Source organism: Ovis canadensis, chromosome 19 (genome assembly GCF_042477335.2).
Source record: "Ovis canadensis isolate MfBH-ARS-UI-01 breed Bighorn chromosome 19, ARS-UI_OviCan_v2, whole genome shotgun sequence".
Taxonomy (NCBI): domain Eukaryota; kingdom Metazoa; phylum Chordata; class Mammalia; order Artiodactyla; family Bovidae; genus Ovis; species Ovis canadensis.
The window spans coordinates 72,554,931-72,573,597 of record NC_091263.1 but is presented as its reverse complement, the minus strand read 5'-3'; the positions used below and the strand labels follow the sequence as shown (position 1 = coordinate 72,573,597).

The following is an 18,667-nucleotide window of genomic DNA, read 5'->3' as shown; positions in this document are numbered from 1 at the left end:
AGGGCATTCAAATAAGCTAACCACCATTATAAACCAGAACATGAGACATTCTACAGAACAAGAGGCCAGGACTCTGCCAAAATTTAAAAAAATAATAGTGCTACGAATTGGAGCAAACTCCAGGAGATACTCGAGGACAGGGGACGCTGGCGAGCTGCTGTCCATGGGGCCACAAAGAGTCAGACATGGCTTAATGACTGAAAAACAATGGAAAGCAAAACAGTGAGGCGGGGGACGGGCCGCTTCCCTGGTTGCCCAGTGGTTAGAGCTCCTCACTCCCATGCAGGGGGCACAGGTTCAGTCTCTGGGCAGGGGACTAAAATCCTGCGCCCTGTGCAGTAGGTGGTGGGTGGAGTCTCTGCTCGAGATTAGAGAGACCGAATACCTTGATTAGATCCTGCACTTGGGGTGGGGCGGGGGGAGGGGAGACAGGAAAAAAAGGCAGCTATAATGGACCATCTCACAGTAATCAGGGCCTTAATTGCGTGATGACAGCATTTCCTCAGGGAGGACAATGCCCTACTCTCAGGAGATAGACGCTGAAGCATTCACGCGTGAAGAGTCAGGATGTCTGTGACTGACCTCCGCGCAGCCCCACCAGCGGAGTTACGGAGAGACTCGGCCCCTACGGCGCAACAGTCAAGCCAAGGCGTCCAGGCGGACGGAGCCTGGACTCCAGGCTCCATTTCTCTGTAGGTCTGAACACTTTCAAAAGGAAAAGCTGGGAAAAGCCCTGCCAGGCAGCGGGGCTCAAGGACGGTGACCCTGGCCGCTGTTTACTCTGAGTACAGGATGTGCCAGGCCCGTCACGCTCTCCCACAACCACCCGGCTCACAGGGAATGTGCGGTGTTTACCGACAACCATTCTGGAAAACAAGATCAGCTCGCACTGCTGGACACACTCACGCACACGGCTGCACGAGGGGCAGAGCTGGACCCGAGGCTCGTGTGAGCACACGTGTCTCTCTCACTGAGTGCCTCCAGAGGAAGAGGAGGCACAACCCTCGGGGGTGACCTGGCCGTGAACTGTCCCTTACATCAAAAGCAAGTTCCTGCTGCGGCCTTGTCTTCGCCTTCCTTGTTTTCCAAGAAAAGAACAGGGCTGCCGGGACGTGACCCGGAACAGAGCCCAGCAGGCAAACAGGACGACTGTTCTGGGGGAAGGGGGGCCGCCTTACCTTCCACCTCTTCCCAGTCCTCCTCGCTGTCTTCCTCATCGTCCCCCTTGCAGCTGCCTTTGTCCGCAGCGGCCTCTCGCTCCGGGGGCTGGCCCTTCCTGCGGGCGCTCGGCAAGCCCCTGTGCAGAGACCACAGAGGAAGGTGAAGAAAGCGCGCACGTCCCGGTGCCACGGGGAAGCTAAGCTCCCCTCTCAAGGCTCCTTCTCTTTACTGTGAATCTGCTGCCGTTAGTTGAAGATGGTTTGGGAGCTCTGAGTCTCACGCCCTGCATGTTCCTGGGCCTCGGGTTCCCACCAGGATGGGCTCTGATCAGGGGTCTAATACTAGACGTGTCTTCGGAAACAGGAGGAGCGTGAACCCGCACCCTGAGGCTGTGCGAAGGGAGACAGCTGTCTGCAAACAGATGGGGAAGGGAGACGAGACCACGAAGAGAATGCAGGTCCCAGAAGGAGAAGCCACGATGCCTGTGGGCACATGTGCAGCCAGACGCCAGCAAGAAAGAGGGAAGGGTTCGCACTTGCTGCCCCTCGCGGCCTCTGAGAGGTAAGATGAAAGGCGACTGAGGCCGGTAGAATTTAACTCCTAGGTGCGTGGGGGTGCGTCATGAGGAACACGGACGGCTGGAGCGCAGGCACAGAACTCTGCAGATGCGAAGCTGGCTACACGCTGGCTCAGGACTCAGTGCTTGCTCACACGCAATGTATTAACATTTCTGCAAATTCACACGTGAAACATCTTTAGAGCCCCGAGTTACTTTTAGCTTTTGTTAAGATTTGACACATGGTGTCCAGTGAGAATATTACCCAAGATTTTAGCACAAACACTTAAATTAACTAGCTTCAGACTTCAGTTCTAAAAAGACAAGACACTCCCTTTTTAGCCTGCCGCTTCCTTTCAAAAGCACAGAAACAAAAATATCCCCTTAAGAGTGAACGTGGGAGAAATGTCACTTCCCAGCCTAGAGGCAAAAAGGGGAGCCGGGCTTTCCCTGGCAGCGTCCTGGCTGATCTGTACATGGACTTTGCTGCAGAAAGAATCCAGCAGGTGGGAGCGGGAAGCAGGAAGCTCAGCGGCGCTGCGAGGAAGAGTCTTAGGGAAGAGGAGGCGAATGACGGTGGTGAGTCCACGCGCCCGCCGTGCTCCTTCCCACAGCTGCCCTGTCCTGGGCTACCTCCCAGCCAGCACTGGGGGATGCCGGGAGAGCTGACACCGAGAGAGGCCTCATCTCTGACGTAAAGCGGCAACTGCGGCCTCTCTGTTGGTCCTCTTCCCTGCACCCCCCACCCCCTCCCGCAACATTCCCCGGAGGCAGATGATCAAGTGATCACGAGGTTTACAGGCATGGTTCACCAAATTGTCAATACGCTCAGGCACTGTGAGAGGCCCTGCCCTAGATGCCACGGGGCATACAGAGGTGAGCCGGCGTGGTTCCAGCCGTCTGAGAGCTCACAGGGGTGTGTGGCTTGGACACGACTAAGTGTAACAGCCGTCTGTGCACTCACAGGAGGGTATGATGGAGACACAAGTGAGTGTAACGGCCGACTGAGAGCTCATGGGGGTGTGTGGCTTGGACACAAGCAAGTATAACACAAGGAGGTGAGTTACACTCTTCAGAGATGCGGCAAGAAGCCAGAGGCGGAGAGGGGGCCGAGGGGCGGGTGAGCTCTGTTCTGCATCGTCAAGGTGGCAGGACACTTCTAGGCTGCAGGCAGATGGTGAGCACGTGTCGAGTGAAGGGGGGCGTCCAGTTGGGCAGGAGCAGCGCGAACGCGAGGGGAGCAGGACAGGACGCGGCTGGGACGCCGGGGAAACGCCTCATGTACCTAACGTCTGTGGGGTAGAAACAGCGCTGGGCCAGGAGCTGAAGCCCTGCGTCTCATCCTGGCTTCTGCCACCATCTAGCTGTGTAGCCATGAGTAACTCACTCTCTGCAAGCGGTGGTCCTCATCTGCAGAGGCTGGGAGGTGACCTACAGTCACCACGACTCTTCCAGTCTTACAGTGGCCCGAGCGCTATCTGCTGCTGCTGCTGCTGCTAAGCCGCTTCAGGCGTGTCCGACTCTGCGCGACCCCAGAGACGGCAGCCCACCAGGCTCCCCCGTCCCTGGGATTCTCCAGGCAAGAACACTGGAGTGGGGTGCCATTGCCTTCTCCAATGCATGAAAGTGAAAAGTGAAAGTGTAGCCGCTCAGTCGTGTCCGACTCTTCGTGACCCCATGGACTGCAGCCTACCAGGGTCCTCCGTCCATGGGATTTTCCAGGCAAGAGTAGTGGAGTGGGGTGCCATCGCCTTCTCCACGAGCGCTACCTAGATCTGTTTAAAGATCCCACTTTTTCCACAGACCCCAGAGACGAGCAACAGGAGCAGGTTTCCTTAGTCACACTTCTCTGATGGACCTGGTCAAGACATTTTCCGCCGTCTCACCTGAAATCTTCCCCTTCGCTGAGGGCTTCATCCTTTACAGCCTGGGGCTCTTCAGATTTCACTGAAACCTTGGCCGCCTTCCTTGTCACTGGACCGTCTGCTGAGCTCCCAGCATCACCGCAGCCTCTCTTCCGCTTTCCTCGGGAAACTTTTGTGGGAGGGCTCTTCTTTAGTGGTTTCTCATCTTTGACGACGTCTGGATGACCACATGGAACACGAGAGAAGGGACACAGGAAAAGCGGAGACATTGCAGGTTCGTGGGCAGGGTCACAGAAGTCCTCCCTGGTGACCTCTCTCCAGACGCCCATCAACATCCCATGTTTGGTCAAAAACCAGCGTTCAGCCCCTTCCACCTCCAGCTGGTCTGCAGAATACACGCTTCCTTCATCAGTTACTCTGTTCTACCTCCTAAGGCTATAGAGACACCAGCACACGACCCATAAAACCTAAACTGCAAACCTTAAATTTTACCTAATGTCCAGCAAGGAAAACGCATCAATCCATTAACTAACACCTTGCTTGTTACTACCTGCTGAGACTAATTATTTTAGGGATAATCCACCCCTACTAAGTGAAAAGCTTCAAGTTTATAAACATGTCTGAGCGTGAAGGACAAGGAAGCCTGGCATGCTGCAGTCCATGGGGTCGCAAAGGGTCAGACACGACTGAGCAACTGAACAACAATGATTTCCCCTAATCTAAGCTTCTGCTGTCTTTTGAAACCAAACGCTGCTCAAAACACACACTTTATGAAGTCTATCCAGTCTAACCCAAATGCCACTCATACGAGCTTATGTGTACGCTAAGTCGTTTCAGTCGTGTCCAACTCTGTGCAACCCCATGGACTATAGCTTGCCAGGCTCCTCTGTCCATGGCATTTTCCAAGCAAGAATACTGGAGTAGGTCGCCATGCCCTCCTCCAGGGGAGCTTCCTGAACCAGAAGTTGGACCTGTATCTCTTATGTCTCCTGCACTGGCAGGCGGGCTCTTTACCACCAGCGCCCCCTGGGAAGCCCCTCAGCAAGCTTCAGGTTGGAATAAGTTAGCAGTAACTGAAAAACAACTGTATTTTAATAACTAACCATTATTAATAATTAATAAATAAAATAATAAAATTTTGTTAAAAGGAAATATAAAAAACCCATACACTGTTCATTTTAGCTCCACTAGGGTATCTAAAAGCATGGTCTCTTAACACATAACTATATTACATATGTTATAATATATTAATACAACAGGGGAAAATATTTTTCTATTATAAATATAGCCAGGCAAATTATCTTAAATCTGAAATAAATCATCTTTTTTCCTCTGCACAACTCTGCTTCAGGTAATATTGCAAAACAAAAATACTCTAACCTTTTTTGAGGTCCCAGAAGGAGCTGAGGTAGTAACCTAAAGTTTCAAATTAATTAATTCCTTTCATTTATGGTTTGAACTGCTGACACCCTGCATATGTATTTTTAGTCCCCAAGAATACAATTTTGCATGGAAGAAAGAGACTCTTCCTTTTGAGCTAAAAACAACAACAACAACAGATTTCACCTTTTAGCAGCGTTTGTTTCAATGCTGGCTAAAATCACTGACTGGGTTCTGTTTCTTCAGATTTCTTATTTCAAGGCCAAAAGTTTATTTACGACCTGACAATTTGGTAGGGCATACTGAAAACCAGGATTTCTAGATCCTACAATGGTTTTTAGCCCTCTGTTAATAAGATGCTCAATACTTGACTAATCTAAACATGCAGGTGGGCAGTTGCTTCAGAAGTCCTGTTTCTTCCTCTCTAAACTTGGTTGGTTGGAAGGCAGAGGTGTGCATTTCTGTGCTTTGAATAGAGAAGTAGAGAAGTTAACAGTGAGAACAAGGGAAGCGAACTGTGACTCTAAAAAACGTTTATAGTATCATTATTCAAAGTATCCAAAATTTTAAAAGTCTGAATGCCCATCCAGTAAATGGACATTGATTAAGTCGTTAATTATGGTGCAGCCACACAATGATATATGATGTAGTCATCTCTTAAGACAAAGGAAGAAGACGTGATAAAACGCTGAGAATGCAAAGCTGTCGGCATAGTTTCTACTACACAAAAAGACGCAGACTAGAAGGGAACATAGTATTATTTGGTGGTGGTGGTTTCTGGATGGGAGACGTATGGTAACATTTTTCCCCTAAATTCTTTGTGTGTGCCCCAGGGCATCAAAGAGGCTATCATCTAGATATTCCAAGCAAACGGAAGCTAAAATATAGCTCAGACAGCAATAATCGTATCAGGCAAGATAGACCATAAAACAAAGTCTATAGTGATAGACAAAGACATTATATAATGATAAAGGGGTCAATACAAGAAAATGATAACACTGATAAACATATATGCATCTAACACAGGAGCATCGGAATATATGCAGAAAATATTAACAAAAACAAGGGGAGAAGCTGACAGTAATACAATAATTGTAGGTGACTTCAACACCCGAGTTACGTCAATGGACAGATTATTCAGAAAGAAAAATCAATAAGGTAACGGTGACCTTAAATGACACACTGGACCACATGAACTTAATAGATAACTTCAAGACACTGTGTCCAAAACGCAGAATACACAGTCTTTTCAAGTGCGCATGGAACATTTTCCAGGATCGATCGACCGCATGCCAGCCACAAAACGAGTCCCAACAAATTCGAGACTGAAAAGGTATTAAGTGTCTTTTCCAACGACAGCAGCAGGAAACCAGAAACCAATTATTTTTCAGGGGAAAAACGAAACACAGACACTCGGAGACTAAACAGGACCCTACAAAAAGCAGACAGCCAGTGACGGCTCGCGCCGCCGCAGAGAGAACCAGAAAATACCGCAGGACAGCGAAGATGAAAACCCAACTTTACAAAATCCACAGGGCACAGCGAAAGCAGTTTCAAGAGGAAGCTTAGAGCAATACAGGCCCACCTCCAGAAACAGGAAAAGTCTCAAAAAACCTGAGCTACCATCTAAAGGAATCAGAAGTATCAGTCATAACAAAGAAATCTTGCCATTCGCAACAACAGGGAGGATATTATGCTTGGTGAAATAGACAAAGACAAACACCATGTTTCCCCTTATACACAGAATCTAAAAGACAAATGAACAAATTAAAACAAAAACAGACAGAGAACAAGCCAGTGGCCACCAGTGGGGAAAGGGGTAGGGGGACAGGCAAGACAGGGGAAGAGGATGAAGAGGCACCAAGTCAGTAAGTTACAGGGATGTGACGTACAGCACGGGGATGTGGTCAATACCGTGGAATAACTTTATACGGAGTATTAAGTGTGAAAGTGCTAGTCGCTCACTCATGTCCGATTTGTGACCCCGTGGACTGTAGCCCGTCAGGCTTTTCTGTCCATAGAATTCTCCAGGCAAGAATACTGGAGTGGGTGGCCATTGCCTTCTCCAGGGGATCTTCCTGACCCAGGGACTGAACCCAGGTCTCCTGCATTGCGGGCAGACTCTTTACTGTTTGAGCCACCAGGGGAGCCCTTATCTGGAATATAATCCAATATCCAATATCCAATCCTTGTTGTCCATCTGAACTAATGCTATAGTAAGTCAACCAGAATTTAAAAAGAGGCCATTTTCCAAGACTCTCCAGGATCTAGAGCTGTCTGCTACAGTCACCCCTCCGTTCTGGATGCCCTGGTTCCAAATCTGTGGATTTAACTAACCTCGGATTGAACTTTGCTTGAATCCACAGATGTGCAACCTGTGGAGGGCTGACTGTACTACACTGTTATATAACCTGGGTCTTTCAGCAGGGCAGGAATTAACCACTGGGCTTGCTCAGCCAGCTACCAATTTAACAACCACCAAAAAACCCCATCTGCTTAGAACTGCCGGCAGCGCCTCACAGCACCAAGAATAAAACACAAACTCCTTAGTCTGGTCTCCAGCCTAAGGTTCCCAGTTATTTCTCTCACCTCAATTCTAAAACATTCCTAAGAGTTTTAAACTTACTGATTCCTCTGCCCACATCCTACAAAACACCCCTCGTTACAGTCAGTAGTTGCTGGAAGCACCAGGTCCTCGGACGGGACTTCGAGGCCACCGATTCTGATTCTGCTGCATCTTCCCTGTGCCCGTGCCAGGTTTGTGACAGAGACCTCTCTGCCTTCTTCCTGGCTCCTGTCACCGTGGGAATTTGTTTTTTAACTTGTTTGTCCGACCTCCCCTTCCCCAAAGATAACAAGCATCATGAGAGCAGAACCTTGCCTGTCCTGTTGACAGCTGCTACCCTTCCAGTGCCTGGGCCTGAACATAGCCAGGCGCTCAGTAAGTATCTGCTGAAGGAGCTAATGATGAAGGAGCAAATCCACGAAGCAATGTTGAGATCCAAAGGGTAGAAACTAGAGGGGCCCTAATAGAAACAAAGATATAATGGGAAGCCAAATACTTGGCTGTTGAAAGCAGCCAAGTGTCTCCATTATTTGCATGCACGGTGGTGCTGTTACACGCTACACTGACGAGTCACCAAATCAACGTCAGCTGCAGCCGAAACCACAGCCAAATTGTTCCTCCACCAACCACAGCAAAGACGACAGCTCTTCCTGGAAGCTGCCTTGGAAACGTACTGCAGCTCCACTGGCTCCCAGAGTGCAAATGAGGCTTGAGTGCAGTTAGCCCATCTGGTCACCTCACCCAGACCAGGCCCGGAGCCTTACGTGCCATCTCACTGAAAACTCACACCCACCCTGCAGAATCACAGAATTACTCAATCTAGTGTCACAGGGGGCCTCACTAGTGATCTGGTCCGATCGTCTACTCCGTTATATGAGGGACCCCGGAAGTTCCTTCTACCGCATGCATCCTGCAGATATTTATACTGTTTATTGAGCACTTATTATATGCAGGGAAGTGGAGAGGACCAGATGAGATACAGCAAAAAGACAGACATGTTTTCATAAGCTCATCTGGCTAAGACAGGCCAAAAAGGAAGCAAATAAATTACCAAGATCCTCTGTGATGAGGTGTGCCTGGGAAAGACCCCCTTAAGCAAGACACTCAAGGAGTGCCTGGGTTGAGACCTGCAGGAAGAAGAAGGCAGCCGTGCCAAAAGCTACGACGAGCATTCAAGGGAGAAGGAACATCAGGGGCAAAGGCTCAGGTGAGAGATAAGGCGGGGTGCCTGAGGAACCGAAAGGAGGCCACGAAGGGGGTTATCTGGGAAAGGAGAGAGCAGCGCGAAACCATGCAGCGTCTTGAAGGCCATGTGAGGGATCTAGATTTTATGCCAAGAGCAGTGGCGGCCAGAGCGTCTGAAGCAGGAGCGTGGCAAGACCTCATTTATTTGTTTCTTAAGATCACTTGCTGCCGCATGGAGAACTCTTGCGAGTAGGTGAAAGGAAGTACAGACAGGTAAACAGACGACCGCAGTCGTTCAGCTTAAAAGTGAAGGTGGTGTGGGCAGGGGGTGTGGCCAGGAAGATAAAGAGAAGCGGAGAGATTTGAGACAGGGCTCTGAGGGGGAACTGACAGAACCTGCTGAAGGATTGGCGGGGTTTGTTCTAACAAGTGATGAAGGGATCAGTGAGACGGGGATAAGTGGGGAAGGGGCAGGTTCAGTTTGCCCGGGACAAATATAAGAAACTTATTCGATATGCACGTGGAGAAGTCGGCTGGGATCCGAAATCTGGGGCTCTAGGGTGGGATTTAGCTGAAGGTACCGTTAAGGAAGCCTGGCGTGCTGCAGGCCACGGGGTCGCAAAGTGTCGGGCACGACGTAGGGACGGAACAACTACTATTCAGGAGATCAGCACACTCCCGCACGCTTAAGTACGGGTCCGGTGGTCTCGTGGGGGCACAAAACAAGTGCCTATTGCCTATTCGCCCTCAGCATCTGCCAGGAGACCGGACCTGACCCTGCGGGCGGCAGGGCGCAGGAAGAGACCGCGCAGGGGAGCTCGCGGTCCGGCCAGGATCGGCGGAACCGCTCAGTGCGCATCCGGCACGGAGGGCAAAGGCGCAGCGACGTCGGGGTGGCCCGGGGCGGGCGCACGCCGCCTGCCTCCCGCGGTCACCGGGACGCGGTCTCCTCCGCGCAGGTGGGCGCAGGATTGCCTACCCGCACCCCCGGGAGGCCGGCCTCGCCCTCCCCGCGCCCGGCCCGCCTCCTGCCCTCCTCCAGCCTCTCCCCGCCAAGCCCGGCTCGGCCTCGCTCTCACCCGCCTCCTCCTCCTTGCGCCGGGCTTTGGTTTCGCCCTTGGCCGTCTGTCCGCGGGGGCCCTGGCCAGCCGCGCGTTTCCGAGCCATCTCTGCCCGGGCAAGACTCGCCTGGCACCGGACGCACTGCGCCGGCGCCGGACGCTGCCCGCGAACTGGCTCCGCCCCGAGGCGGGGCGAGAGCGGCCCCGCCCCCTCGCATAGGCCACACCCCCACCCCGCGCCCCCGATGAAGCTCCGCCCCAGCCCCGAAGTACCAATGCCAGTTGCCGGAAGCGAGAAGCCGCAAGACCGATTTCTTTCTACTTCCGGTGCGTTGCGTTCTCGCGTTTCCCGAGACCCGAGGCGGGGGTGGGGTTCTCGTGCTCTCGCGAGAGGCGGGAAAGAGCGCAGGGTTTGAAAGATGGCGGACGACGTGGACCAGGTGAGTGTCTTCCGAAGCGCCAGCTCCGAAGCAGCTTACTTATTCCCGGGCCTGGTTCTGCCCGGCTTTGCCTGCCAGGGTTGCTTTTTCCAGTCTCACAGGAAGGTGGCCAGTTGTGCCGCCTCTTTCTGGGTCTTCACGGCTTCAAATCTGCCTTTTGGCTAACCGCGCCCCCTCCGAATATTACGCCAGGCCTTGACACTTTTTACTGTTCGAAACCCGCTGAAAACTATTCCTCACTCTCGTCACTTCCTTTCTCTTGAGTATATTTGTTTGCCAGATACTGTTTAAAATACATCAAGTTTAATACATGAGCCCCTTTTTATTCCTCGCAATAATCATGAAGGGAGAATGGTGGTAAGTCGTGTCCGACTCCTGCGACCCGTGGACTGCAGCCCGCCAGGCTCGTGTCCATGGGGTTTCTCAGGCAAGAATACTGGAGTGGGTTTCCGTTTCCTCCTCCGAGGGATTCTTCCCGACCCCGGCACCGAATCCGCGTCTCCTGAACTGCCAAGCGGATTCTTTACCAGTCATTTGTAAACAGGGAAACTGAGAATTAGAGATGGCACGATTTTTAATCCCAGTTTATAAGTGTCAGAATCACGAGTTGAGCCCACACTCCGAGAGTCACAGGCAGCGCTTTCACCGGTTACTCTATACTGGATGCTAAATACTGGCTATTCATCTTACCGGCCAAATGGCTCCCTAAACTCAGCCTGCCCTGCACTGAATTCATGATCCGCCTTCAAACATTCATCTCTACTTAGCATTCTCTCGTATGTGGAAGTCATTAAGTGTATGGTCTTCAGGCTACTAAATGATACTTGAATCAAAGGAGAAGTCCCTGAGAGAGTGACTCCCTCCACCCTGAAATGGGGTCAGACACTGGGGATTTTGAGGGAACAGAGTCGTGATTATTTTGTCCTCTCTGTCTTCATACATTTCAGCCCCCGTTTATCCAGCACTTAGTGTCAGGCGCTGTTCTGCAGCTTCATACACTGTCCCTTAAGCCTCCCGACAGCAGTGTTAGGCAGGCACTGTTGGTGCCCACGTGTTACAGACTAGGAGGCTGAGGCACAGGGATTGCGTGGCTTGCCCGCTGCCACGCGGCGCGGGGGGCTCCGTTCCTTCACCCTAGTCCTGTAGCATCACTCAGCCTGTTTCTTTCATCAGCAACAAACCACCAACACTGTGGAAGAGCCCTTGGATCTCATCCGGCTCAGCCTGGACGAGCGCATCTACGTGAAGATGAGAAACGACAGAGAACTTCGAGGCCGGTTACACGTAAGTAGCTGTCTCCTTGAAGTTGTTTCCCTCTCCCTCCTCTGAAAGGTGGAAACCATCTGCTCTGGAAGAGAGTGTTGACTGTTGACCAGAAGGGGGTGGAAAGTCACCCATATTTCTAAAGGCCAAATGCGATGGTATTTTATTCATATTCTTAACATTTTTTTTCCTCTTAATGGAAATGGTGTATTTATTAAAGAACACTTTCACTTCTTTTATTTTTTCCTGTTTTTTTGTGAATAACATTTACTTGTTCTCCATTCTCATTAAAGTGTTCGTTAAACTACTGACATATATATATATATATATATATATAAACTTGTGATTTGTTGTGAAAAATTTTAGGTAGCACAGACATACGTAGAGTAAAAGTAGAACGCTATTGCTTCTACCGGTAGCCATTCCTTCTATTGGGTCTATGGTCTTTCAGGTCTTTTCTCTATATTTACGTACATGAATATGTGTCTGTGTGCACATATTTGCACTGTATACACTACTTCTAAAAAAAATAAATGACACCTTTCTATACCTTTTAGGAGAACCGTTCTTTTCCACTTAATCTTTCTTGGAAGTTATTGGTCATGAGTACATATTAAAGCTTCATTATTATTATTTTTTAATGACTTTGCAGAATGCTTTACTTGGTAGTAGTGATACCAATGGAGAAGGCAGTGGCACCCCACTCCAGTGTTCTTGCCTGGAGAATCCCAGGGACGTGGGAGCCTAGTGGGCTGCCATCTGTGGGGTCGCACAGAGTCGGACACAACTGAAGTGACTTAGCAGCAGCAGCAATGATACCAAAATCGTCTTCCATTTCTTGCTGCTAAAAGTAATGCTGCAATGAGCATTTTTATACGTAGACCTTTGTTTATATCTGCAAATATAAATATTTCTATAGGATTGGTCCTTTGAGGTGGTTCCATTTATTCATAAAGAGAGTGTATTAAAGGTGTTGTCTCTTCTTGGTAACTTATTTTTTTGCTGAGTGTGTTCTTTTCATTATTGCCATTCTACCCTAAGTGATTAAACATAGCTAGTTTTTATCCCAGGGACGGGGGAGCCTGGTGGGCTGCCGTCTCGCACAGAGTCGGACACGACTGAAGCGACTTAGCAGCAGCAGCAGCAGTTTTATCCAGCAGTAAACCAGGTGCTGTATTCTAAGTGCTTTGCCTGTAATATCTCATTTATCTCTATAACAACTCTGTGAGTGCAGATACTCATTATCCCCATTTTGCACTTGAAGAAGCTCAGGCTCAGAAAGGTAAAGTTGCTTGATTAAGGCGACAGAGCCAGTGGAAAGCAGGGCCAGACTAGGAGCCTAAGCCGCCTGACTGCCAGTCTCTTCAGGACCATGATTCTACCTAATGTGAAACCTAAAGGCAAAGAACCTCCTGTGCTTGGAAAGAAGGTGGAGACCTAAATCTTAAATTGCAGAAAGGAAGATGAGCCCCAGGACATGGAATAGTGGCGACTTTGCAGAGAAAAATAGAACTGAGCTTTTTGACCTGGGCCAGCGGCACATAGACAGGCCCTCCCGGACAGACGCGTTGCCCTAACTCTTGGAGGCCTCTTCAGTTCTCTGTGTGGGCTCACTTCCCGCTGAATGACCCCTCCACCCCCGCAGCCGCCCGGGGATCCTTGCTCTTGTTTGTGTGCTTTGCCTGGCATTTCCCTGTGTTGCTAATTGGCTGCTTTTATTTTGATGTGAGCTGGTGAACCATTTAACACTTGACTAGAAGTAACTCAGGTGGGTTCTAAACAGGACCCTCTGCCCCTGGCTCTGGAGGTTCGCCATTCGGTCAAATGCATGAGCTTTGGAGCTTAGATTGAGGACATCTCTGAATATCTGAGTTGCACTATTTGTTGGTTGTGCTGAGCAGTTAATTCTGGCAAGGCTGTACAATGTGCAGGGTGCTGCTCTACTCGAGTCTACTTTGTGGTGTTTCGTCTGGGACAGGGAGGTTTGAGTGACAGTGTCTTGTGCCTTCAGGAAGCTAGTGCTGTCATCTTAGCAGTTAAAGAATTTGTTTTCCTTTCCCGTGAAGTGAAGTGAAGTCGCTCAGTCGTGTCCGACTCTTTGCGACCCCATGGACGGTAACCTGCCAGGCTCCGAGGTCCGTGGGATTTTCGAGAATACTGGAGTGGGCTGCCATTTCCTTCTCCAGGGGATCTTCCCGACCCAGGGATCGAACGCCAGTCTCCGGCGTTGTAGACGCTTTACCGTCTGAGCCACCAGGGAGTGCCTCCTTCACTATGTAACTTCAGATTATTTTGAGTAAATCCATCTTTGACCATAAACAGTTTTATATTTGTGTTACGTCAATTAAGTAATCATGGGAGATGATCTGCAAAGAAACAGTGTATTAGTACAGCAGGGTAATTTTTTATTTGCATGTAAAAGTTTGTGGTTTAAGTATTGATGTTATATGTTACTTGTAATTGAGCCATTTGCATATTGTAAGCCCTGTTTATTTTTTCCTAATTTGCTTATTAAATTTCTTGGTCCCCCACCTTCCCACTTCAGGCTTATGATCAACATTTAAATATGATATTGGGAGATGTGGAAGAAACTGTGACAACTATAGAAATTGATGAAGAAACATATGAAGAAATATATAAAGTAAGTCATGCAGTTCTAGTCAGCACTTTGAAAATGTCAATTCTCAGAATACAACAACTTAATACTTATTTATGGAAAGCCTTTCATGTTTTGATACCTATGCATGGGGCTCAGTAGAATGTCACAATTAAAAGCAAAGGCTTTGGAGTTGGACAGACCTGGGTTTCCAGTGTTGGTTTGGCCACTTCCTACCTGGGGTATGTTGGGCAGGAAGTACCTTTGCAGATGTAACTTCCTCACTGGTGGGCAGGAATACTGGTCACTTCTGTTTGGCTTGCCAGGATACATTGAGATATGGCTGTGTAAGGGGCCGCTGTGTGCTGTGTGTAACGGTGATACAGGACAGTGTTTTGTTTGATGTGAATTTATCTGTCAGTACTTGTTGGAAACTAAAACTGAGAAATTTAAAAACTATTAACTCATTAAAAACAATAAACCTATTGCACGTTGGCATACGTAACATGGATACTGACTGTGTTTTCTGAAACAAAACGTTTAGTGAGGAGTGTCTCTTTTATGTTTTGCAAATGCTTGACTTAATAGACAGCATTAATGGCATCTTCGCTTCTGCATTTAATCTGTTGTGCTACGTTATGGTTGAACATCACACAGATAGGTTAACTGGAATTGAGAGAGTATTTTTGTGGATACTTGCCTGTGATGCTGCCTCCTAACTGAACAAGCAGTGGTTTCTTAAAGATCAGTTGTAGTGCGGACTGTGAAACTGCATCGGTGAGCTCTCCGTACTCTTGGTGTGTGTGAGGTCACTGGTACCTCGCGCTTGGAGTGGACCTTGTATACATGCACGATTTTGTTACATCAGACTCTGGTCATTTGGGAAACACCAGCTCACTGAATCATGCAGGCCTTCCGTATATCGGCGCACTTTATTCTTCAGTCTTTTAGGGACTGAGAGGCCAGTCTCTGACCCTCCTCTAGCAGAGTGCTTTGCTGTGGAGGCTCAGGCCACAGGGCCGCCTGTCGCCTGGATTCATGTCTTGACTGTTGCTTGCCAGCTCTGTAATTTTATCCATTACCCAGCTTGTCTGTGACTGAGTTTCTGTGCCTGTAAAATAGGGATGGTAGTACCGACTCATCTAATACTACCGTTGAGGATTCATTGAGAGATTCCATGAAAAGCCTTCAGACGGCGACAGGCACATAGTAAGTGTTCCAGTGTTAGCCTTTGTTGGCTTTTGTGCTTCTGCCTTACCCCGGCTCTCCTCTTTTCAGGCACTCTTGACTCCTTGGCTAGTGTTCTTTTTCCTTCTGAACGTGGATTTGTCTTTGTTTTACTATGCATTTTTCCCTCTCGCATGTTAATTGGCAGTCACTGTTACAAGCCGTCAGTCTGTAATGACAGTGCAGCATAAAAGCTTGAGCTCTGGGTGAACAGATGTTTGTTCACATCCTGGCTGCTGATGATTAGTTTTGTAACCTTGGGCAAATTCTAGAAATTTTCTAAGCCTCGAGGACCTCCTCAGTAAAATGCCAGTGCACTGGATTTGGTGCTTGCAAAGCTGGCGGCAGGTGATGGTTGCTGGCCATTATGATTGTGGATAAATCTGTGTCTTTTCTGAGCATCACTCTTTTCTATTATTCTTACTGCATAAATACGCACTTTGGATGTTATCTCAAACTCAGTACATCTGAAACTAGACTCCTGGTGTTCTTCAAAATGAGGTCATTCTCAATTCCTTGTTTCTGGTCATGACTTTCTTAGTTATCTGGACCCTTTATCTCAGAATTTTAACAAGTCAGCCCAAACCTTAGTGTCTTAAAAGCACACCCACTTAGCAGCTCACAGTTTCTGGGGGTCAGGTGTCCAAACTCAGCTGGGTCTTCTGTGTTAGGGTCTCTCACGAGGCTGCACAGGGTTTGGGGTCTCATCTGGAGACTACAGTTGGGAAGGTTCCGCTGCTAAGCTCACTTTGATGGTTGTTGGGAGGATTAATTTCCTCAAGGGTTTTGAAATATGGGCAGATCCAGAGCTTGTTAGAAATGCAGGTTCACAGGCTCCACCCTGGCCTATGGAGTGAGGATCTCTGGGCATGGAGCCAGAAAACAGCCTTAAAAGCTGTTAAACAGGTGATCTTACGCATAGTAAAACTTGAGAACGCTGAGATATACAAAGAGTTAGATACATTCATGGCTGACAGGTATAGTCAATTTAACATACTAAATTTGTAGGTATTATTTGAATTTACTGTTCAGGGTTCTCTTTTTATGTTCCAGTACCTAAGCTCATAAAACCTAGTTTTTACACGTTAAAAATCGTTCTGGAAACCTAGCTATTACCAGTACTTTCTGCCTGGCACAGAAACAGTTCTCTGTCAGAGCTACACGTGGTCAGTTGTACAGATTCCTGTAAGCGAAGAAGGATGAATTGTCGCCGTCCCTCCCGCCTGCACTGTAGCAGAGCCAGGGACAGGATATCCACGGCCGTAAACGCCCCCTTTCAGAAAAGGGAAGGACCCCAAGCAGTCACTGGTCCTCCTGTGACAGATCCCCTGGGAGCTGTGAATAGTAAGAGAAACCCTGCTTAGGTCAAGTATGACCTGTGCCATATTTGGGGCACACTTATACTAAAGAAACCTTATTCTTTCTTTGTATGGAACTCTTCCTTGGTTACCTGGATTTTTATTGTTAAATATGGGGGCTGCAGAGTGTTGACAGAAACACTCGAGTATGCTGGGATATTCAGTTTGTCAAAGGCTTTTGTTAGCCAGTCACTGGATCCTTTGTGAGAGCCATTTCTTTAAAACTTATGACTTCTTGTGTTTCCCGTCTGTTTACTTCCAACCAGTTCTTTGGGCCAGTAACCTCAAAATCCTTCTCTAGATCAAACTTGCATATGCCTTTGTTTCTTTAGTTACCCACCTCTAACATGGTTCCTCTTGTACAAAGTAATGTTGGCTACCCTGGGTCACTTGCTAATATGAACTTGAGTGGGAAGGCCACACCCTTAATCTCATCTTCCCCTCAGGGCTGAGTTTGTTTAACTGAGACCATTGACAGGGCTGCTTTGTGCCTCAGAGCTGTTTTTCTTGTTTTTGTCCACAGTTTGGAGTCTAAAAACAGTTGGCTTTCTGACCTTATGAATGTTGTTTCTTATCATCACTGCTGGAAAACCTGTTAGTTATCGCCTAAGCTCATCTCTTCCTTACACTGCCCTGCCCAGTGCATCAGATTAACAGCAACACTACCGATGTTTGGCTTTTTCGAACCTTTTCCCCAGAACCTAGGTTTGGGCCGTCTTCATGCTACTCTTTAGCCACTTTCTAGGCAACAGTTTTGGGACTTCCCTGGTGATTCAGACGGTAACGCGTCTGCCTACAGTGCGGGAGACCTGGGTTCAATCCCTGGGTCGTGAAGATCCTCTGGAGAAGGAAATAGCAACCCACTCCAGTACTCTTGCCTGGAAAATCCCATGGACAGAGGAGCGTAGTAGGCTACAGAGTCGGACACGACTGAGCGACTTGGCTTCATTTCACTTCAGGCAGCAGTTTTACTGAGGCATGAGACCATTTCAGACCTTCCTTGTCTGTGTCCTTACTGCCTAAGGCTCGTCCCCTGGCTCACACAGAAGATAGCCGTACGTGAGTGGATTAGTGCCACAGTGAAGCAGATGGGAGGGCTTTATTGGTGCCCACACAGTCTCTGGCGAGGTTTCAGCTCAGTGCGCCAGCTGTCCCCCTCGTGCTCAGTCAGGGACCCCGGCTTACTGGCTCTGCCATCCCCAGGGCTCTCCGCAGTCTGAGCCCATGTGGTGGGGGAGACCCCAGAGGGGCCTTTGTGGGAGGCTCAGGGTCAGCCGCCACTCCTGCTCACGCCTCGCTGGTTAGGACCCCGTCCGTGGCGCCACGTGGTTGGCAGGGGGTGTGAGGAGTGTCTGGCCGTGTGCCGGGAAGCGGGGGGAGCGGCTGCGTGGGCGGCTGCTGCCCCTCCCCTGGCTGTGTGCCAGGAAGAGGCGCTCAGGAGATGGCTCCTTGTGCCGCAAGGTGAGTGACCAGGGTTTTAAAGCCATTTGTTTGTGTTATGATGAGTCTGGGTTTTTCTTCTCAAATTTCTATCTCAAAAAATGAATACTACCGCTACAAATTTGTATAAGTGGGTTCTGTGTTTTGTTTTTTCCCTCTTCCAGTCAACAAAACGGAATATTCCGATGCTCTTTGTGCGGGGAGACGGCGTTGTGCTGGTTGCCCCGCCGTTGAGAGTTGGCTGAAACGAGAATCCGCCGCCTGTGGGAGACGGGCTGTGCTGTGCGGTGGCCTCTTTGAGTGTGGAAGATGTTCCAAAGAGAGACCGATGTGCATCTTGATGCTGAAAATAAGCAAGAATTCTTCCACTCCTGAAATAAGTTGATTTGTAGATAACTCACAAATACTTCAGCTAAACGGCATTTTTATTTTTCTCCAACCCTTCCAATAAATGTGATCGCCGCGATACAGAGCTTTTCCAGGAATTGATTTGCTCCACTGTTTTTTTTGGACAACTTCTGGGTTTCTTCCTTTAAATTAAATGTGTCGTTTCCTTTCTTGGTTTTTAA

At 48.9% G+C, this 18,667-nt stretch overlaps 2 protein-coding genes and 1 long non-coding RNA gene across 6 annotated transcripts in view; 2 read left to right on the top strand and 1 right to left on the bottom strand.

The window, feature by feature from the left end:
* XPC (XPC complex subunit, DNA damage recognition and repair factor) overlaps positions 1-9,974 on the bottom strand; it is a 23,457-nt gene extending 13,483 nt beyond the window's left edge. For 2 of the 4 annotated variants that reach the window (XR_011250875.1, XM_069561759.1), the window contains exons 1-3: positions 9,793-9,958; positions 3,604-3,799; positions 1,179-1,297 (exon numbers count right to left, since the gene is read on the bottom strand). Coding sequence is in view for 2 of the 4 variants with exons in the window: in XM_069561759.1 (XP_069417860.1) it covers positions 1,179-1,297; positions 3,604-3,799; positions 9,793-9,880 (403 nt within the window). In the remaining 2 variants the exon portion in view is untranslated. Of the gene's footprint in view, positions 1-1,178; positions 1,298-3,603; positions 3,800-9,792 lie in introns of all 4 variants that reach the window. The other 2 variants (XM_069561758.1, XM_069561760.1) reach the window with 2 other exon arrangements.
* LOC138424586 (uncharacterized) lies at positions 1,040-3,369 on the top strand. Its single transcript, XR_011250876.1, has 5 exons — positions 1,040-1,320; positions 1,525-1,722; positions 2,210-2,296; positions 2,684-2,775; positions 3,173-3,369. It is a non-coding gene; the product is annotated as an uncharacterized lncRNA (long non-coding RNA).
* LSM3 (LSM3 homolog, U6 small nuclear RNA and mRNA degradation associated) lies at positions 9,793-18,667 on the top strand. The gene is made up of 4 exons (XM_069561767.1): positions 9,793-10,214; positions 11,388-11,498; positions 14,023-14,118; positions 18,263-18,667. The coding sequence occupies exons 1-4, from the start codon at positions 10,194-10,196 to the stop codon at positions 18,341-18,343; spliced, it is 309 nt and encodes a 102-aa protein (XP_069417868.1). The 5' UTR covers positions 9,793-10,193; the 3' UTR covers positions 18,344-18,667.